This window comes from Centruroides vittatus, unplaced genomic scaffold, assembly GCF_030686945.1.
Source record: "Centruroides vittatus isolate TY-2023 unplaced genomic scaffold, ASM3068694v2 contig_4, whole genome shotgun sequence".
Taxonomy (NCBI): Eukaryota; Metazoa; Arthropoda; class Arachnida; order Scorpiones; family Buthidae; genus Centruroides; species Centruroides vittatus.
The window spans coordinates 4331476-4354525 of NW_027122214.1; the positions used below are offsets into that span (position 1 = coordinate 4331476).

The 23050-nt window shown below is 43.1% G+C and overlaps 1 protein-coding gene across 1 annotated transcript in view; it reads left to right on the top strand.

The window, feature by feature from the left end:
• Positions 1 to 9706, top strand: part of LOC136976311 (histone-lysine N-methyltransferase MECOM-like) — a 50104-nt gene extending 40398 nt beyond the window's left edge. Inside the window, 4 exon segments of the mRNA XM_067271561.1 lie at positions 2785 to 2905; positions 4180 to 4321; positions 6947 to 7925; positions 7927 to 9706. Of these exon segments, the coding sequence (XP_067127662.1) occupies positions 2785 to 2905; positions 4180 to 4321; positions 6947 to 7925; positions 7927 to 9141 (2457 nt within the window). The 3' untranslated portion in view covers positions 9142 to 9706.
• Positions 9707 to 23050: the final 13344 nt, after the last annotated feature.

A 23050-nucleotide genomic window follows, 5' to 3' on the forward strand; every position in this document is an offset into this window, starting at 1 on the left:
AAACTCAATCGCTCGGACTGTCGGTTCGTTTCGGATCCGTGCACCCGACATATCGGCTGTCTGTCGGTGAAAGAACAATCAAGTTCTGTCAAAAAACGGTAAATTGTCCGTCAGCTGAAGTTGGCATCCGGTACTGGGCACTGGCTAGCAACGACGTCACCGTCCAAAGCGATGTGCCACGGATTTTAGACGTTTGCCATCGATACGATTGTAGACGGCGCGAGGTCAAGATCTGTCTGGTTTAAGTCGCCGTCCTTGCCAAACCGACTTGGCCATAAACCGTGGGAAAATCGATCGATCCGATCAACCCCCCGCTTTATCGCTTGTGACGTCGCAGCCACCCGATTAAGCCGCATCCCGGGCGCCTGCTACCCGTTCTATTCGAAATTCCCCGTCCGGGGTAAGAACGAGTCGCCGAATCGCTTCCGCTCTCGATGACAAAAAAGGGACACGGGCCGATAAGAGTGTCGACTACAAATAAACTCGGGGTCTAAATATATCGACTGTCGGAGTTAAATATAGGAGCGCGCGCACTTATAGAATGCGGGTCGTTTTTGATGTCGACCTGTTTCGGCCCAACGGTTTTACTCTTTCTTACGCCTAATTAGGTCGAAGAGAATGGATGACAAAACAGTGACTGTCTCCGCTAAGTCACGTTCGGAATGTCTCCGTCACGTGACCACACTTACATTCGTCTTCCGACCGACGATTTCGGAAGAACGTCCGGCGGTCTGCCCGTCCCATTCGGTGCGAAATTCTAATTTTAGAAACCGTCGGACGAAGGGAATACGAACCGGATCACTTTTTTATTTATTGACATGGCCCTATAAATAACCGGAGCGAAGAAATAAATAAAAATCGAAATCCCCGGAGATAAATTTCCACTTCCGTATACAGTTACATCAGTATGCTAGTGGTAGAGAACCCAGTCGGACGTAACCGCACCCAACCTGTTCCGTACCCTTTCTGTCGTTCGCGACCACCACCCAGACGGGTATGGTGCCATACGGCAACAGGTAATGCCCCGAAGAAGGCGCCTCTGCCCAGCCCGCAGGCGCCGAGACCTATTTGTAACCGGCGAGATTATTTTCCTATCATCTAACCGGTAACTCCCGGCGAACCAGGCACGTCTTGTCACTGAACTCCCCGTATGTCCTCTGTCCTTAATGATGTGGTTTTATAGGACACTGTGTCAACGCAGTCGAGCCTCTGGCAAGGGTAGACGCCCCCCCCGCCCTAGCCCCGAGTCATCTCTACAGCTCAGAACTAGTTCCGTCCAATCTCATCTAACTTTCGAATGTTTTTATGCCGGGATGTTCGACGACCCACTTAACTCTACTTTCTTCCCTCTTTTCTAGCGAAATCGCGTTTTTCTTTTTCCGTCGCCACTCCTCATCTACACACTCGAAGCGTCCGTCGGCGCGTGGCCCGCACGCTCCTCCTCCGACTACGACCCCCCAAATAACGAGTTAATTATAACGAGCGGTCAGTAGCCTCGGCGAAAGAAAAAAAAGACTATAAATAATCTGCTTCGTTATTGTAAGGGGAGGGGTGATTGTTCGACTGCGCCTCCTCGCTCGATACTACCTTTTATCAATTTTCTTCGTATGTCACAACAGTTACGCGCCGCGGGAGCCCGAGGAATGCAGAATTTCGTCATTGCCATTATTATCCGGTAAGTAGTGTTCGTTTGGTGGTGGTGGATCGCCGGTGACGGGTGTTTGGACGCGTCGGTAGGCGCAAAATTTCGTTTTTCGGGCTACCTAACGCCAGAGGTTTTCGGCATTTTGGGTGGTAATCGCGTGCGTGACGGACGGACCCCCGGGTGGACGATCGTGACCGTCATACTCGAGTGGTTGCGATTGACGGATGATCGGCCGAACCTCGATGATCGTCTTTAATTTCTCGTCCGGAGCAGTTCAAACCCGGTCCCCATTGTGCAATGTTGATCTATGATCCGCCGTCAGAAACATTAATTACTTCTGGAAGCTGACAGTTGGCAGGATGGCATCAGGGTGTGGCAAAGCTTCTTTCGTCTGCCAATGCCTCGTTGCCATCGTTACTTTTACTGCTTGCGAAGGACTGTTGTTGTCCGTAGGATTCGTTCCGGCTCCTTTTACGTGCTGGCAAATTCTTAATTTATTCCTCCACTACTCCGCTACACCAAACTGCAACGCAATTTATTCCCCTCTTAATAATTATAATTTTTTCCATTTTCTTATTATTTTTAATCGAAATGATTCTCGGGATTGCTTCCTTAAGGATGACGCGACCTGGAACAACTTCCATTAGAAAAAAGAGGACCGTTGCGTTGCAAAAATGAATTCGCAACAGAATATCACAGATTTCTCTGGCACAATTTGCTAAGCGCGTTAATTGTTTCCTCCCTCTTAAAAGTGCTGTCAATTAAATCGAAATTATTGTACGGCACACCAAGTCCTTCGCCAGACATCCCCAAATATTTAAAAAATGGGTTTAAGTAACGTGACTTTCAGAAACACCCGGTATCTTTTGAGAAATATTTGTAAACGAACATTACTCAACCATTGTCATACACCCATCTCGGTGCGATATAGTGCAACGACCCGAGAAACCCACATATATATATATATATATATATATAAAGAAAAAAAGTCTGTCACTGCAAATAATGCCCGTTCGGATACGCAAGTGTCGGTTACAATTTCTCTAAATTTACTTTCGCGTAACAGAAGTTAAGTAACGTTCGACTTTTATTCTGTTACGATGGCTAAATAACAGATTTTTTCCCCTGTTTTTTGGTAGCCGTATCTCGAAGTCACCAGGGACATAGAGAACAGTCAAGAACTACACTTGGGGAGTTGCGAAATCCTTCTGACTAATTCGGAAAACTTCAGAATCGACCAGTCGGGATCGGCGTTGCCAGGTAAGCTTACGCGTTGGACGCGTAAATTCTTAAGAGTTGAGGGTATTTACGAACGTATTGGAATCGATCTCGGGAGGCCCAAAGAACCGAACATCTGTAAAAGCTGCTCCACCCACGACTTTGACGTCTCTCCTTTAATTACCACTCGCGCTGGCTGTCATAACTCCACCTAGATCACATCTCCCTGCCTATCACGCACATCTTCGTGATGTCACGTTACTCTCCGCCGCCATGACGTCACGCGTCGCAAATATCACGTGATGAGCTTCTGCAGTAGCGTAGATATCGGATTAGGACGGGCGATGCCCGGGATAAATTTTCTAGGTTGAGGATAAGATTCCTCCGATAAGGAGGAGAGAGAGAGAAGAAAAAAAGGAAGCGCGAAACGGCAGGAGGAAGCGACGGCAAAATGGATGGAAAGTAGTTTTTTTCGGTCGAAACGAAGCTCTATTAACCCAGATAGTTTTTTAGTCGTAGGAACGGCGCAGAAAGTGACGTTCGCTACGCCATCATCAACCGTAACGTGTAAAGTACACGCTAACAAGTATATTGTTAAATAAAAAAGTATTGTAGTTAAGGTCGCGCCTCGTAGGAAACTGTTGAGAAGAATTGCAATTAGACGAATTCTTGTGTAGGTTTTGCATAAATTGATAGGGATAAAAGGGTGAGGACGATTGTTGCGGAGTGGCAATAAATGGCGGAGAAGGTATCCAGACAAGCGTTCTTAGAGAATCGACTGGTATCCGGTTTACGTGATTCTCCCACAAAATGCGGGAGGCGTAGTCGAAATCCGTAGCCCCGGGGTACCGGAGGTGACGATCTTCAAGGTTGACTGTGTCGGCTTCCCCTCTCAGACAGCGAAACAGGTGGGTCGGTTCTTTCCCCCCGAGCGCACACAGGAAGTCCGCAACGATTCGGGAAAAGATGACAGGGGTGGCTTCGACCGTCACACCGCCATCATTTGACATCTGTATCGATCGAGAGACGGTTACACCGACCAGGTGTTGCGTCGCGCGCGTCCGGATTGCGGAATAGTCGGATCGACATTCGAGCACCTGGCGAACGGGAGGAAACGTATCGAGTGACAATACTGGAAGATCCTATCGTACTCTAGTGGTTCGCTCTCATTGGCACGTCCGACACTCGAGCCCAACCCCTCGCCCGTTTCCCGTCTCGTCGGCCAAAGCGCGCGGCCACACCGTATTTGGCCATCCACCCGGTTACCGACCCAACTTGGGTTTCGTTTTCTCTGCTGACTCGCCCGTTCTTTACAGTCTGTTCGGACAACGTTCGCAACTCGGAATCGCCGTCCAAGAGCCCCGACGGGGATCAACCTCAACCTCCACCCCTCATTCCTATCCCAGAAGAAGCGGCCAAATGCCCCGCCTGCGAAGAAGTCTTCGGTGACCGGCTCAGGTAAGTGCCACCTTCCGACTGTTACTTTCCGTGACCTTGACTTTCGCGGCAGGCGACGCGCGCGCGCTGCCGGTACGGGTCGCGGCACCCATTTTTCCTTTCACCACTGCCACCGCGTCGGGGGACAGACGGGCACGAAGAGGGTGCAGATTCTTCGTCCGATAGAAAAAGCTCGAACGAGTCGTTGCCTAATTGCGTGGAGGTAAACAATAGCCCGGAGCGAGAGCGATTTCGGCGACGATTGGCGACTGGCGTCGAAAGTTACCGCGAGTCGGATGAAATTTCTGAGGACGATCCCGGTGGCCGGCCGTGACGTCATCGGTGGACGCGGCGTTTCGAAACCAGAGTTTTCGCCCGGAGCCAAAAGAGTCGTCATCTCGAAAACAATTTCCTTTTCGTCGGCGCACGCGGAAGCGCGCGGGGATAAACATCGTTGCGTCGCGAGGAGCAATCTTTGGAGTTAGCCGGTCAGGAAAGGGAGTGGCCGTTCTCCGACGACAACGACGGGGGGCAAATAGAGAGAGACGGACGACACCCCCGGAGGGACGACCGAAAATAGCCCGGAAGACGGAAGGGTCGGTTCCGGCCGGCGAAAGCCACGCCCCACCCACCGTCCGAGATGGTACGAGAGAAGTGAAAGTCGCGTTACGCGGACAGGTAGGTCGCGTAGTCGGAGCCACTCGCGAAGGGAGGAGCCGTCGGAAAGTAGGGCACGGAAATCTGGAGCGCCGTTTAATTGGCCGCTCGGCGCGGGTCCTTGAGAAGTAACCCGTGGCAGGTGGCGGCGCGCGTCACTGTCGACGGCGTCTCCGATCGGCCAGGTGGGAAGTTTAATAAAGGCGATCCGACGAGTCGTCGCCCGTGCGGATTATATGCACCGCAGTCTCGGGATGTTCGGACCCGGTTACGCGGATAACTCTCCAGGTAACCGCCAGCTCCCTAACTCTCTTTCGGTGGCGGCACGTAACGCGCGCCTTGGCGGAACTAACTTATTTTTCTCTCGGAATCGCGTAACGTTACGTCGCGATCGATCGATTCCGGTAATTAGTTCCGATTCGGTCGTCGATAATCGTCGCGGCGGTTCGCGGGTATCGCCCGGCGACGGCAGGCCAATTTTTCCCAAACTCCGCGGCGGTACGCGACCGAAGATGGCCACCGCAGCGACTCGGCCATTGTCCGAAGGCTTTATGGGATTGCCGCGAAAAGAAACGTTAACGTTAACGGTCCCGCTGCCTCCTTTACCCGTTACGTTTCCTCGATTTTCTCATCCCGGGTGTTATGTAGGCCGAAGCCGAGCTTGCTTTCCAGGATGGAGGAAACTTTATTTTGGGGAAAGCCGTCGAGTAATCTTCTCGTTAATGAAATAAAGAACGACCCCCGGAGGTGTGCATGGGATCACGTGACCGTCAGATAGTGACCTAGAATTCGACGGGGGGAGAGGGAGACGTTTGGGAAACTCCCGCTGCCGACGACATTGTTTTAGTGTAGAGCGCGAGGGGCCTCGTCGGGACCTTTCCACTCGGTAAGGCCGTGTAAATACGGAGGAGAGAGCAGGTGTTTGCGGCTGCGAGGAAGGTGCCGTCTTTCCTTCCGCCCTAGGAAAAGTTGGTCGCGCCTTCGTCCAATGAAACGATCCTCTGCGACGGTCCGTAAAATTGGGAGCAATTAAAACGTCGACGATCTTGTGCGTCTGACGAATCTTCCAGGATGGAAAATTGAGATGCCACGCTCGGGTGGAGAAGTTTCTCTTTTCTATCTAGGTTAGTGTTCTTACGGCTCGTTACGACTTCGCTTCGTCTTTAACAAATTGTTTACTCGCTTGACACACTTTAATCACGTGAACCTTTCGAGTCACGTGATGCGTGACGGCTGGAAGAATCGGACACCCGTATCGAGTGACATTATCTGGGAAGGCGTTAAAGACAAGTTTCGTGGATGAAGTGTCGTCAATGGTTCTTAGGGACCGAACTTTATTTAGGTCGGAGAGCGCGATAAATTAAAAAATAGCCGGGTGTAACGGCTGATCCCGGGCATTTCTTTCACGCCTTTCGAGGGAGAGAGTTAAAGACGAAAAGAAATCGCCGGCCGGTCGACGATCCGGTACGTCTTAACGCGGTTCCGGGAACACCTGGTCCGTCGAGGAACAAAGAGTGTCGTCGCGTGCCTTTCGACGCCTTAAATATTTATTTTTGTGTCGGTCGCCTTATTATTTGCGCCTTCGGAGGCCAAGGGACCGCCCGAACGCGTTTGGGTTAATTAGGAGTGATTTTCCCCCGGGGGGAGAACGTATCCAAGGACGGGAGCGTTAAGTGGCTCGTGCGCGCTTTAGAGCCGGGTGGAAAGTCTTAAGCTGGGTGTGAAAACCGCCGGCGCGGCCATTCGGTGGTGTCCGACGGAGTTAGCGGGTACCGAGTCGAGGAAGTAGGTCATCTAATGAATCCGCCGACGGGGGCGTGTCCCTTTACGTGACGTTTTCTATCTGCAAAAATCGGTTGCGTTACGGATTGCGGCCGTAATTAGAAATTCTGCCGCGATAAGAAGTCGGTCGTTCGACGAGAAGCTCGGTGGCGGCCATTGTTTGCCGCTTTAATAAAGACGCCGTCTAATTGTCTCTTCTGTTCTCAGGTTAAACGACCACATTGTTGCCTGTCATTACCCCGACGAAGGAGGAAACGAACGAGAGTACAAGTGCAACCAATGCCCCAAAGTATTTAATTGGAAGAGCAATCTCATCCGACATCAGGTAGCGCATGACGAATCTCGACGCTACGTCTGCGAAAACTGCAAGAAGGTCTTCACCGATCCTAGCAATCTCCAGCGCCACATCCGATCTCAACACATCGGAGCCAGATCCCACGCCTGTCCCGAGTGCGGCAAGACTTTCGCCACTTCCAGCGGTTTGAAACAGCACACCCACATTCACAGCAGCGTCAAACCTTTCCGCTGCGAAGTCTGCTTCAAGGCGTACACTCAGTTCTCGAACTTGTGTCGGCACAAACGCATGCATGCGACGTGTCGCATGCAAATTAAGTGTCACAAATGCGGACAGGCTTTCTCGGCTGTTACGTCGTTATCCAAGCACAAGCGGTTCTGTGAAGGGACTGCTACCGCCGACTCTAGTTTCTGCGTCACCAGCACGGCGCCCGTGTCTTCTTACGAACCCGACAAGACGTCTCCTATGAGCATAACCTCTAACCCATTAGTGTTTTATCCACGTACCGGTCTGCCCCTCTATCCGCCGTCCTTATTTGGTTACCCTTTGTTTTCCGGAACATCTCTACCGGCTCCACCTCCTCTCATTCCGGACACGTATTTCGTGGTACCTCCCGGAGCATCTCCCAGTTCGACGACGAAACAAAACGTCCGATCCCTGGGGAAATCGGAAGCGTCGGAATCTGAAGCTTCTGAAGAAATCACGTCGGACACCGCAGGAGACGACATTTCCTCTTTCAGCGACATCGAGTCTGAAGGGGATCCAGTCCCCGGCTCTGGAATGTTCTCCAGTCAGCGCCAGAGTTCGCCCAAACAGGGAGCCGTGTGTCCGGAACCCACCAACATCACCCCTAACATCACCTCCAACGGTCTCTTGCGTCCTCTGTCGATGAAACTGCTCTAGTAGTGTAGATATGGAAATGCCTTTCGATCTCTCTCAAAACAAGACCAGGATACCCTCAATGGAGTGTCGCCAGTTCCAGTCTAACGCGAAAGAAGAAGGAAAGACCGACGAACCTCTGGACCTAAGGGTCATTCACAAGAAGATACCTTCCTTGGAAGACAACCAGCACAAAACTCATATATTCGGCGAGAAGGAGAGATCGCTGGCGCTGCCGCTACCGCCTCCGGTGGGACACGAACCCGCACCAATTTCTCCCAGCAAACTACCCGTGGCGTATCCTCGGCCCCTTCCTCCCATGTTTTTGGAATCGATGTACCGGCTTCAGGAAAAACCGCCTTTCAATTTGTTCGCCAGTCCCGACAGATTGATGGCGCCTCTGCAGCCACCCTATCCGTTCCTCAGTCCTCTATTGGGTAGCAAACCGACGTTCGACTTTATGAGAGCTCACATCAACAAAGTGGGAAAACCCATGCACGAGATGCTGTCGCCTCATCTGAATAAAACAAAGGAACGTTACTCCTGTAAATTTTGCGGAAAGATCTTTCCCCGTTCGGCTAATTTAACCAGACACTTACGGACTCACACCGGCGAACAACCCTACAAATGTAAATACTGCGAGAGATCGTTCAGCATCTCGTCGAACCTTCAGCGACACGTTCGCAACATCCACAACAAGGAGAAGCCCTTTAAATGCCCCTTGTGCGACCGGTGCTTCGGTCAGCAGACCAATCTGGATCGTCACCTGAAGAAGCACGAGAGCGACGGTCCTACTATTCTGGACGATTCTCCCAGAGCTCCGGAGACGGACGACAAAGACGATGCATACTTCGAAGAGATCCGCAACTTCATAGGCAAGGTGACAAATCCTCCGAATAACGAGAGCCAACAATTTGGCAACAGCGTGGACGAATCGGGAAAGCCGTCCTGCACCGTCAAAGAGGAGGAGGAGGAGGAACCGACTAGGAAGAAGTCCAAGTTGGAATCCAACGGAGGAAACTACAGTAGTTCCGCCAGCGAATGTAATTCCACGGGAGACTACAGCGACAGCGAAGCGGCATACCCTTCTCCGTCCAGGAACGGAGAGACCAACTACGAAGTGGTGATGGCTCTGAACCGAAAACTGGACTTATCCAACGGCTCTAAGGATTGGCACGAAGAGAAGTCGGACGAGAAGGGAGCCGCCAGCAAAGAGAGCGCGGAGTGACAATCCTCTACCCTAGTCAACAAATATTTACCTTCGACCTACACCAAAGAAGATCAGATGTAAAATAATGTTATAGTGACCTGTATCAAATCGGACTCGTTAACGCTCACTACCCGCAACAATGCGATCCGCTCCAAAGATTCCTGTACAAAATCCAACCGTTTCCGAACTCGATAGAGATTCTTTGGAGTCGGAAGAAGGGGCCGAAAAATAGTTATTTCTCGTCGAGGCGGCAATACCGTTACTCTGCCTGTTTTCTTTCTTCTATTTATTGCTTATAGAATCATCTAATCTGTATACGGAATTTGGGAAAAAGAATTATTCTGCGGTATGTCCTGTGCCTTATAATTTTAACTTCTGGTCATTTACGCTTCGTCCATCCTTTGTTTCGTTTCGTCAGGAGTCGCGACCAACGGACGGTGTACCCGATGGACCGGCAGCCGTTTGTCTGTACAATTTGCAATTTCTGTCATCCGAACTTAGGAGCTGTACAGATCGCTCACCGTCTCCGTTCGTGTAATGTAGAACTTTCAAGTTCACAATAAAAGAAAACGTTTACACCAGATTTCCATTTCCGACTCGTTTATTCCTTCCGTTCCGCACTCGCCTCACTCTTTTAGCCCCACGCGGCTCGAATGCGGTCCCTTCCCTCCCAATTCATTTGAAATGCCCGCCAGGATGGGTTGGTCATCCATCTTTTTTTCCATTAGTGGACGGTCGAGGCATCCGTCTCGGTCCGATTTCTGCTACATCCCAGAGAACACGCGAAAACGCAATTGCGCTCTCTCAATTGATTCCCTCCGTGACCGAATGTCTCTCTGCCGTGATTAAAATGATATTTTACGCAGTCACGTGATGGAATTTCGGCGGAAACGACCGGCAAACTGGCCAAATCGCTTCCGAAGAGACGGAAGAAGTGGACGGACGAAAACTCGGATATTCCGTGATTCGAGTCACTCCCACTCCATTAAGAGCCAATGGGCGCTCTACTCGACTGGGTGTCGTCTGCGCCTCCGATCGATCGTTTTCCCTCCTTCCGGGATAAAGTCTCTCGCGCTAAATTCTACCCCGTCCGGACGATGAGGCAAAAACTTCGATTTCTGTAGAAAGTTTCCGTCTGTAGCCGGACGGGGAAGCGGATAGAGTGACGATTTTCGTTAGTGGTAGGCGCCCGCGGCGCGTGGTCGCATCTTAGACGCGCGCCTCTAACTGATCCCCGTCCCTCTAATTTGGCTCTCCCCGACGGCGTTAGAAAGTATATGGTAAGATGCGGCATCACACCTGTCGGACAGGTGTGCCGCGAGAACGGTCGACACACTTCGCACCACCTGTCGCTGCCGATCGTCTCGTCTAGATTGGTGACCGTCCTCCTCGTTCGACCCGGGGTGACGTTTATCTTCTCAAACACGTTCGAAGAGCCGCGAGGAAAAGATGATGGACGGGGAAAAAACATAGGAAGAGGAGAGGCGATCGAGAGGCGGTGGGGTGAGGGAAAGCACCGCCATTTCTGTAAACATGTGCTAATAACCTAGATCTAAATGTTAATCGCGTTAGAAAAAGCGATTTCACAAAGACCTATTTTATAAATTATTACTCAATTATCCCCACACACCGAAAAAGCGACAACCTCGTTCCGGGATTCCTTCTCGCAATCGAGATTCCGTCCACCGTTCTTCGGGGGGATTTTCTGTTCCAGGACCAACGCCCCACTGCTCTAAACCGAGATAAAGAGAAGAGAAATTGGAAAGGACGATCGGGTGGACGGATGACGGCAGACGACCGAACCACAATAAGGTAGGAATTCAGAACACGATGAGTAGGAGAGCATGCACGTGCAGGGATGCGTGAAGAACATTTTCCGGAGCAACCAGCCAAACCGTCGAAGGATTGGGAGATTTGCAGGAATTAATAAGTAAGAAAAAAGAATTGAAGTCACCGAGTGGGATTCCAGTCGATTAGGGAGACAATAACCACCTCTGTAGAAGGTAACAGGGCGTGGTCGGTGAAAACTGGGTCAGCGAGAGGATAGGCACGGGCCGGTACGGTCCAAAGAGAAGAAAAAGGTGCCGTATGGATCGACGAAGGACGTGAGATTTTCCGCGATTCGGTGTCGAGGTGACGAGGCCGTCCGGCTCGCTCGGAGATCGTCCGGTCCGGACGACACCCGTCGCGCGGGCAATTATCTCGGACGAGTTACGCAAGGTGTCCGGGGGCCGTCCCCTTCTCCGTTCCTCATTGTATGGCGCCGCGTGCGGCAAAGTGGCATCCGACGGCGGCGGTAATGACGAGTGTGCGTCACTAGATCTTTATCTCCTCTTTCGAAATTTTCGCCCCCGCTTTCGACTACCATATCGTCTTCTTAGTGACCCCTCTTCTCTGCACGCGCCCGATCTGGCCAGGTCGTTGTCAAGTAACCTCCCGGGCCATTCGATCGGCATCTGGCCCGATGATATCAAACGAAGTGAATTTTCCTCGGTCCAAACCCCCGCGGCCGAGAGAACCTTCCATGCGTATCCGCGACAATTCATTGTTTTTTTGTTTCTGTCGAGTGACAATTAGAATCTCGGGATGGTTTCCGTCATCGTCCGACTTTCCTCCAAGAAGGGTCGTTTGGCAGAATGCCCGTCGTCATTATCCGTTTTTAATGTTCTTGCGTAACTTAAGAAGTCACGCACGTTACTGCCAAGTGGCAAAAATTTCCGAGGAGCAAATGTTTAATCTTCCTACTCGTTACCCGAGGCGACGTAACAGAAACGTCCCTGGCAATGGCGCAGTCGATTTTTCGTGTCTACTAAGAGATTTTTCGGTACTAGAAAGACAATCCGAGCGGAAGTATAACGAGGTGCACGTCCCGAACAGCGAGAAACTTAACTCCTTTCCACAACTAGGTCAAACTATGAATAGCGGCTAATTCCGATGTTAAAAATTATTTACGTACGCTATCGACAATAGCGGCGAAGCGCTCTTACGCAACACGACCAAAGACTATTCTGGTAACAATTAAATGGCATTAGCAGACGTTTAAGGGCCGTTTCTCCTAATTATTTTGGGCGTATTATTCGCAGTAGGACAGTAGAAAAAAAAACCCACGACTCTTCCGGGCTGTCATAATACGAGAAAGTGTTACAAAAGCCCTCCGCGGCGTAGAAGAGATAAAACTAGCAAATGCCATCTTAACGCCAATAAGTTACTACATTTAAGGCAGGTATATTCTAAATCAGAAAATGCGCCTTACGAAATCTTTTCCGTAAAATATTCCTTTAATTACGAGTTATGAAATGTGTTTGTTTTTGTTAAATAAATCCGACTTTACGTGCAGAAGAGGACGGAAACAAAACAGAATCTGTTAGCGTTTTCAAGGTCGCTTCGTAGTTTTCCTCCATATCAACCATTCCCGATGTCATTAGCTAATAATAACTTCTCAGCGCCCGATAATCAGACGTACCCGCCCATCTCCAGGCGGGAAATTCTCAGAGTCCAGGAAGACGTCCCTAGATAAACACGGTCCGAGCAAAAGAAAAGTTAATAGTCTGGAATGTCTGACTGAGCGGCTTCATCCCCTTTTGCAATTACGTAAAGAAAACGTCGGACATTTCGAAAGAGGAAGGTGGAAGAGAAGATGCGGCTTCCTAGGCGGAAATAGGTGATGTCACGCGAGATGCTGAACATTTTCGGAGTTAACGAACGTCCTTGTTGTCGACGATCCCTCCGCCCATAGCTCGAGCCAGAGACGGTGTCCTAGATCGACGAGTTCCCACGGCGAGTGCATGCCGAAGTCAAGGCTAAATGCGCATTCGGTATCACGTTTATTCGAGATGTGAATTAGGACAACCTTAGCGGTTCGTATCCAATCCACTTTCACACGAAACTCTTCTCGCAAACATCACCGTGACACGCCCTTCGTTGCCTCATCGCTAACCGACATTCCACCCCTTGACAATATTGACATAGTTCTCACTCGGGGAACAATTCGACTCGCCCGCGCATTGTCTACGCGTTCTTAATTATCTCGGGATCGGACGGCGACGCCCGACGAGCCGAGGATCCTTAATCTCCCGGACGCTTCTAGGTGGGTGATAGTCCGTACGTGTCACCGGTACGCACAATTTCGACCTTGGATGGTTCTTTACCAGTCATTGCTAGCCTTGAAACCGAAAGAAATCATGTGTGTGTCGGCACTTTGAATGTTTATTTCTACTTCTGTTTCTTTGTTAATGTCTGCTTTTAATTGTCGAGCCGTCGTTGTTTCTCCGCAAGGCCGATTCTTTCGTAGAACCCATTGACACTCCGAAACCGGCGACGGAACCATCCGGTCCTCCATTGTCTTGCCTAGCCGAAACGGTAATTAAGGCATCACTCGTTCTTCGTCCCTCGACTTCCGGTTATTTTAAGGGAGGAGACGAGTCCTCCAACGGGTCTGTCCACCTTCTACCGGATCGTCCAAGGACGTCTTCTAATCTACTTTCGATTCGAATCGGTAGCCGCAGATTATCCATAGTCCGAGGCGACCTTTTCCTTACCGGAACGACTCTCGGGAGGGTGAGGGGAGGAGAGAGGAGGCGAATAATCCGACACTCCATTACCTGCCGGGTGGTGAAGCACCGCGCGTCATTATTAAGAACCGGAGGCATCGAGCCCACTTCTCGGGTGAATCGTGATTGAAAGATTTGTCCCTCCACAAAAGACTCTAACGTTCTTTTGTGCTATTCACACCGTACACCTCGCGCGACAAGTGTTCGCGTCCTGTCGATTGTTAGCAAAAGTTCCTCTTAACTCCTAGAGAAACCCCCCGTCTCCACTGCATTGGTTAAGATCTCGGTCCAGTCTACGTCCCGTTTCCATCATATTCTGTGCCAATCCAAAAATAATGGGTATCGTTTTCGATTAAACGGTCACGACAGATTAAAAAACAATGGTCTATAATGAGACAGAATATGAGGAAGTTGCGACTTTATTTATTATTTTAATCTATTTTAATGTGTTAGACAATTCGTTTGTCCTTCCTCGACTTTTCTTTTTCTTTGTCCATCTCTCGCAGATATATCGATTAAGCGATAATTACACTTGTCTAATTATTACTCATTCCAATTATTTTAAATAAATAATGCACTTCGTTTCAAATAAATTCTAATGGATAACGATTAAAAATTTTAAATCTACGCGGGGAAGGTGACATCCGTTCGTTTTCATTGCTTTTCGTGCCAATTTACTTTCGAAAGGTGCGCGAAATTCTCATTTCTCACCGAAAATGTACCTTTTTTGTAGACGAATGAAAAATTATACAGTTGTCAAAGACAGGAGAAACGGAAATTTCAACACGTTTACTCATTCAATAATACGAGAGAAAATAAAAAGTATTGTAAAATAGATCCATTGCCGCTTCAGACCGTGGAGAGTAGATCAAAGTTAAAGAAAGAAGAAAAAAGAGTTTTGTTTAAATCGCTCGGGGCTTCCACTTATCCTTGGGATAGAAGTAGTCGCTAACTTTCTATTATCCGCTCGGCTTCTTTAAAATCTCATACATTTTAGTAAAAATTCAATTATCCGTCTAAGTGGTCAAACGACTCGACTAATGCATTCGAATATCTCCAGTTTCCTTAATTTCCAAATTCTCTCCACACAAAGGAATACTTTCGATAATTATTCCATTATAAATTTCAATTTAAAACTCTATAACTAACAACATAAAAATACCTTTTATTACGAAAATAATTGCAAAAAATGGATGGGAAATACCTCTCGATTTCGTCACTTTTTCATACGATCTACCCCTACCGAATAACGCGGGTGCGTATATATATATTTATACATAAAATAACATAATTATGTTGTATAATATTTCAATTGCATTCGACATACATCTATCCTTATTATACGCATGGTTTTTATCTTCAAATCTAAACGTTCGTTCACATCTTAGGGATAACTAAACTTTTCACACAAGCTACCACATAGTTTAATTGTTTAATAATAGGTTATAAAGATACCGATCCCTGTTATATATTCATTGTACTCATTATATAAGAAGTATATTGTTAATCCCTTTAGAGAATGCTGGATATTGGACTATTGTTTACAATTCATTTCATAAAGGAGGATGGAACCACGGACGTGAATGGTAGAAATTCTTATATCTTTCAGCCTGTATCGTGAGCTATTTACAGGTTAATATAATTAGAGAATGATGGATTTAAAACGTAATTTTTTACGTTTTAAATCGCTCTTTACCAGAGATAAAGTAGGGTAAGAGTATCTCCTCTCTCGCATTAATTTCTGTTTTCATTTATAGAAACACATAGAAAAGTTATAACAAATTGACGTTCGAAGATATGATTTTGTATGCATAACATAAATGATATAAATCTTGTTAATAACTTAAGAATTAGAATAGTGGCTAATTACTCGACAATGATAAATGCGGTAACAACAACGGCGATGATGAATTCGTAAGTGACTTATAAACAGGAAATTTCACAACGAAGCGTGTTCGTCATCTTTCCCCTGTCTGCGATAACATGACGAATTCTGTAGGTAGGGCCTTTATCTCTTTATATTACTCACCTTCTGCATCTGAAAGAAAGGTATAAGATGTTCTTACGAAGAATACAACTTATTTTTTAATAGAAAAGTAACGTCTTTTGCTATTTACTGCGTGACTTGTTCTAGTTTTCTCTACCTTTAAATTTGGTAAATCATTTTTACTCGATTATATCTTACGCGAAGAATTTATTTTGTGAAAGAAAGCATTTATGCTGGCAGAATTTATAGAATTTTGTCTAAAAACTGAAGAAAATAAGAGACGTGATCCAGTTAAAATGGTTTATAAAGCTACACATTTTATCATTTATCTATAATATTTATTGATATATTATCTTGTAAACAAATGAATAACATTTTATTAAGCTAAAATATATAGATTTTAACAAAAAATTAACAATAAATAAATAGAAAAATATCCAAAATATAAAACCTGACATACATAAAAACTGACTACGAAATAATAACAAACGGGATACGAACCCACGTCTTTTTAGTAACGAGTGGAGGGAGTTATCGAAGGACGTGGGTTCGATCCCTTTCGGAGGCAAAAACACAATTGGTCTGTCTGGGTCTTGGACTGGCACGCGGTTTGTACCGATTTACACTGGCTCCCTGTCTCCTCCACCCCGTGTTTCCTGTTTGTTAACATTGTCAACTACTCAGCGGGTAAATAACATTACGAATTCATGGTTTTTCTTTAAGAACATTACAAAAATGATAATCCATTTCTTCTGTATTTTATTATGCAACAGACATTAATAGAGGTGAATGGATGGATGCGAACGTTGTCGAGCAGGGGTGGCACCATTAATAACCGAAAGATTTGAGTTTTTCGGCCACTCCAACGCTTTAAAACGAAACGATTTAAGTGTATGCCACTCTCGCAATATTTTTTGGGAGTTTCCCACATAAATTTATAGCGCGACGATTCACGTTTATGGTCCTTCTCGTTATCTTCTTCGAAATCTGAGAAAAACCGATTTTACACTCGACGATATTAATACTTGATTAATATTAATGTAGAGTGTCTGGCGCATGATTAAATTTTAAAGTATCAGTAACTTTAACATCTGTAATGATTAAATTTATATTTTGTAGAAGAATGAGATACTGTTGGCAGGTTACGGGCACAATGGCAACTCCCAGAATGAGACGGGAGACATTATTTTAGGTATCAATAACGTCGCTTAGAGAGAAACTAGCACGCTATTATGCTAAAATTCTTACTTAATATGTTAATACATTCGTCAAGGATAAGAAATTACAAGATAATAAATATTTACAAACAATGATTTTGTATGAAAAAAACAAAAAAATGTTGAGCTGAAATTACCTGGAAGTGTTCATTCTTCCATTGTTATTTATTTTTTATTTTTTAAATAATAATAAATGGATAAAACGCTCAAAATATAGGTTGGTGAATGCATTAAAATATTGAAAAAAATTCGGATATTTTTCGAAATTCAACTTAAACACGTAACGTTTGATATACTTTAAAGTGGCCTTTTAACTGGCTTTTGTCTAGCCGAAAAGGAGTAAGGACTAATTCAATATTATCGCCATTAGATATATTAAAATTACATTTAAGAATTAACTAAAATCTCATTACATATCGAATAACTTACGACAAACCCCCATTTTTAGGAAAAAGGTAGGTGCTAAATCGGCTCTAAAGCGTTTATTAAGGAGTATTCTGTCTAAGGGAAATCCTTAATCCTAATTAATTCGTAAGACAGTAGTTTCTTCTGTTTCTAAATCTAAAAAAAAACAAAAATAATAAATAAAAAATTCCGATAATTGTTATTTACAGTTTATTTAAAGTTATCTTTAATAGAATAGTGTAACTGTAGCAAGAAATCCATCATCACTATTCTTTCCTCGTCACAGGAACACCGAATTAAAATCCTACAGACGAACATAATTGGAGGGGGAAATATAAAAATAACCTTTTCATCAAAATTCCGAACGGAAGTGTGATAATTACACGAATAAATACCGTGCAAACCGAGGCGACATTTAAAATATAGTAACGTGATCGATCTATCGGCGTGACATATTTCCTGTTTACCTTTTCGCAGTTAAAGGCAGGACGATCGCGTGAATTCGGTAAAATTTTAATCAGAATTTGTATACATTTTCGAAATTTTTCCACAATAATCATATTTATATCGATGGCCGGCGGTAGAAGTATTTTCACACCAGAGTAGAGACAATGAAGTACAGTACAAGAAAGCGAATAGCCATTCGGGTATCTCGTTACGTTTACAATGAGTGGAAAAAAATTTGTTAACTAAAAGAAACAAAATACGTTATTAGATAAATGTTACAGAATGATGGATTCTATAAACTTGTTAGCGTGATATTTCTTCACAGATGAGAAGATGACCCATTTCCTTTTTATGTATAATCCTCTCCTTGTACGAAACACAAATATTCTTAGAAAATGACGTTTATTACAGGGGGAATATTTTGATTATTTTTTAAATAAAAATCTACGAATTTAACACTGTTTAACTGAATAGAAAAATACGTAAAATCGGTGTGAAATTCATTTTATTTCACTTGTTTCCTAGCCTGTGGAAACGAGTGAAACGTCTTATTTCTATAATTGTCCTAATTTTAAATAATTAAACGTTTGCCTTACGTCTAGGAACTTTTAAAAGGTGAGATTTATAACCGTTTTCCTCTTGATAACTTACGCGTTACTTAATCTAATGCGTTATGATTAATGCAATCTTGGAACATAACTCTTTAAAATATATAAGATTGCTTTGAACCGGGCCTATAAATCGTTTTGCAGCAAACAGCACACGTTTGATACTTATACATTCCAATATATCTTATTAATATATATATATATATATAAGATGTTATTAAACAAATCTAGAAATTATAAAATCATCGTTTCTATGAGAAAACACTATATGATTAATGATATCCTCCTATCTTAAGCTTGTGATGAATTGAGGTCAGAGTATTATTTTTCTTTATATTTTTTTGTTTGTTAATAAGAATATTCCTTCTTTTGTATACCGTTCTCACCCTCCAGATATCGAGGATAAAAGGGTATACAATAAATAATATTCTAGACACGATTAACAGCCCCTGACAAATATCAACATTGTGATATGGTTTCTGGTAGCCTCTGTTTAAATTAAATTCGATCGCACTTTCTTCCTTGTTTGAATATTTTTAACGTTTTCTATACAAATATTTTGTTGTTTACCTCCATAAATAAACTCATTTGCATTTTATAAAACTGGTATAAAAATAAAAGTGGATTTATCCGACCATACTTCAAAGCTAAGTTACCACAACTAGAAATAGCACTTACAATAACGCGTGTGTAGACGAATTCTTTCTACTGCACGATGGGGAAAAAATCTACATTTTTTCCCTTAAATTAACTATTTTCGATCTATACCTTTATTTATGTATATATATATATATATATATATTATATATATATATAACACTTTTTTAAATACATATTAATATAACTGGCGTGTCTTCGAATTTCCTCAAACGGTAACTCCGTCTTCCAGTGTTTGTGGAAAATGGAGGAATACACTCGAACAGTCGGTCTATCTCATAACACTTTGCGGTGTTTAATTTGTCACGTGTCCGAGATTAAGGCAGGTAAACGTATGAGATGGAGTTGGCGGTAATTATAGTCTTACCCGTGTTTTTTCTCATTGTTTTGATGACGTATTTTACGCTTGCCATACTTTCGAACGGTGTACTAAAAATGACTTAACCTTCATTCATTCGGAAAATTACGATTGAATAATTATCATAATTATCGTTCTCATTGTTTTTCAGCCATCGACAGCTAGAAATTTCTTAACACAAACTTATTAATCATCGTTCGAAAATCATTTCCTATACCCTTTATTCTAATGAATTACAAATTTCCGATCTTTAAGTATACAAAATAATTGAAACAAACGGAATAATAATAATAATAATAATAATGGAAAGAATTGTAACTTGAGTAGTTTGTTGGTTGTGCCGAATTTCGTCATCGCTTTGGCATAAGGCCAGAGGAATCGTAAGTTCTGTCATTGGACAAATTACGTAAAAAGCAGACAATATTATCAACAAACGTATTAATTTATGGAGCGTTTTTTGATTTCTGGAATATGAATAATTCATCTGTGACGTCAGCATTCTGAAGGGAGAAAGATGCAAATTAAATGGCGGTCGTTATTCGATTTTATACAAAGATTTGGGATTAGCAGTTTGTTTATTGTTAGAGATATTACAGACAAGTTTCTCTACCACGTTTACGTCCCTAAAAAAAAAAAAAAAGAAAAGAAAAGTGTTAACGCTCTCGATTTGGCCACCTTCTTAATTATTATTATTTAATTATAATTTATATCCTCTAGGTAGAATTTTGTTAAGGAAGCAATTAGATTTTATCAAATTTTTTCTTCTCTTTGAAGAGGAAACTAAAATCTCTTAACACAATTAAAATCTAAGGTTCCTCATTCGATTCGATTAAACATTTCTGTACCCAATTTTCCTACATTTAAGTAAAAACTGGTACTGTTTAATCCTTGTTTTTCATTTCTCCCGAAAGATTAAAGTTAAGGAGGTTTATTTCCCATCTATTTTTAAGGATTATATAATTAATTTAATAATACCAAGTTCGTTTTTAGCGAATTTAATAAGACAGTGTGGCTATAAATGAATCGTCCAATTAATATTATTGGATAAAGCATTTGTGAATTATGTAGAAAGATTTGCTTTGAGTAACCGTAGTTAATGTATAACGAGGATAACAATACCCTACAATGTTTTTAAGTAGGTGTTTCCCAACCTTTCCTAATTGGCGACCCCCTTTCGACGTGTGGAAGACCGTGACATTACATAGGGATGTGGTTCGCGGTCCACCGGTTGACAAACAAGTTTACCCGTTGGGAAACCAATATACTCTATAATAGGCTTCCCGTTCTAATATAGAAAGCAGCCTAATTCTCCTTTGAGTTTTTATAGCAGCGTAACCAGTATTGCCTGGAGTATAGATTTTGTATAAAAATAAAAATCGTCAACAGTATACGTGAATATCTGGAAGGTACTTTGCCTATATTCAGTGATAAATTTGCTCTAAAACCGATTGAGCCCGCGGCCATTATCGAATCTACTTGGACTACTTATAAACATTATTTCTTAAAATTCTCTCGGCATATTTTTATAAAAAGCTGAAATTGTGATAAAAACAAAGCCAAAAATAACATTTAATCGTCGCCGGATCTTGCCAACTTTAACAATTAGGCCTGTGTTTAAGTGTGAAATCCGCAATTAAATTATCGAAATTCTGCGTAACACACGATGAAATTTCCGTTTTTTGATCGTGAAATTCTTTATTTAAGAACAAAAATAGGCGAAGAAAGTATGGATTTAACCTTAATTTCTCTAGAGAAATGTCTCAAGGTTTTAAACTGGTTTGGGAAAAATTGTATTACGGCTATTGCTTTGTTTGTTTAATCGTTTGTCGGTCTGTCCGTAGATACAATGTTAACTCCTAATTATTTATACGCCAGAATATTCTGGAAGGGTAATTTTTTAAATATAAATTCGTCGTGTACAATATGCCTGTATCAGGAACACAGGCTTATAAATTGGTTCACCTACGTCTATAGAACTAAATAAGGTGAGCCAATCGATGTGTACGGTACAAAATTTGGCTCAAATTCATTCCGAATATTTTTAGACTCATTTAATTCCCACTTTTTCTAACAACGAAATAAATATCGAGGTGTTAAACTGTGCCAAATATCACGGTTATAATTTTATAATTTTCATTTTTAAAATTAGCCATTCAACTGCATTTCTATCAATAAGGAAGTCGTTATTCTGCCAGATTATTCTAGAAATATCAATTTAAATCGCAGTTTTACACGAAAAAACCCCTACTAAATTGCGGGTAGAAAAAGTATTTCAATTTAAAAATAAGGGAGGAAAGTGGCGTGGATTGAAATTTATTTTGTTAAAGGTATTTTTTTTTTTCACGTCGATTTTTCTGTTAATTGATTCGACTGACAAATGCCAATTGTTTCGACTTATTCAGAAGATACGATAATCGAAATAAATTAAGCATTATGTAAGGTAGGAGGAACGTGCTTTATTCCGCTTGCTTCCAAAACACAAATCCTAAAGAATCTAGGAATGTAATTAGCCTACTTTTTTCCATTTTATTAAGTTCCTTAGATATTATTTTCAAAACACTAAACACAAATCGTTCGGTTTTCGAAAGGTCTCTAATTAATTTCATGAAATTTAATCGAGTAAAGTAAAGTTTGCTCTCTACTATTTAGCAGATTGTCCTTCTTCAACGCCGAAGATTGATACGAACGTATATCTCAATAACACTATCCTAATGCCTTTATTTTTCTTTCTTCTTCTTCTTCATACACTAAACTGCGAGTCGAGAACGTTGTACCTTTATATGTGGTGCAAAAGAAGCCTCGCAATCCTAAGAGAGTTAGCTTTAGCTATCGATCCTTCTTCTCTGCAGAAAACTATACCTTTACTGTGCAGCCACATCGATTGGTAGGTTCGTGACTATTTTTTGGACTCTAAAATTAGTAGAGATGCCTAGAAATTAGAGAATTTTTGCGTTATTTCTGTTTTCGATAAGACAATCGACACGACTTTTCTAGAGATTTTTTTTTATTTTTATAAATGGATGAGGTAAAACCGGATAATTCCAGAAATTTTCTGATATTTTAATCCATCGATTATCTAAAATTGATTATGAATTATTGATATTTTAAAGATAAAATCGAAATCCTTTACTGTAGTCCTGTATATACATATTTTCATTGGTTTCATTAAAAAATTGTGGATTTTAATTTAAATAAATCTTACTTTATTCTATTAAACACACGAATAAAACCCTACCTTCGAAATTTTTTTTTTTTGCAAAGCTAACGATTTATTCCGCGCAATCGCCCGTCTTTAAGTATAGAAATTCGAACATTTTAAAGCATATTTTTATTTTTTTCTTTTATTATTTTCTGTGGATTGTTTCACGCGATTTTATTTTATTGTAACGACAAGTTTTATTGCAATAAAATTCTTACTGTAAACCGAAATTAAAGTAAAAACTCGCAATGAAATTATTATAAAATATGGGTTTTCTAACCAGTGGGTCACGAACCATATTGTTGGCCTTCGACCAACGAGAAAAAATGACCGGACGAAAGAAATTGAGAAACATCGATAAATTGGAAAACCGCATAAAATAATGTAAAACTGTTACATTCTTCACTAAATTGTGACTGGTGGAATGTTCGGATCATTTCCTAAATTACTTATAAATAGATGTTTATAAAAGGGTTGTTTCGAACCCTTCCGATAGAAC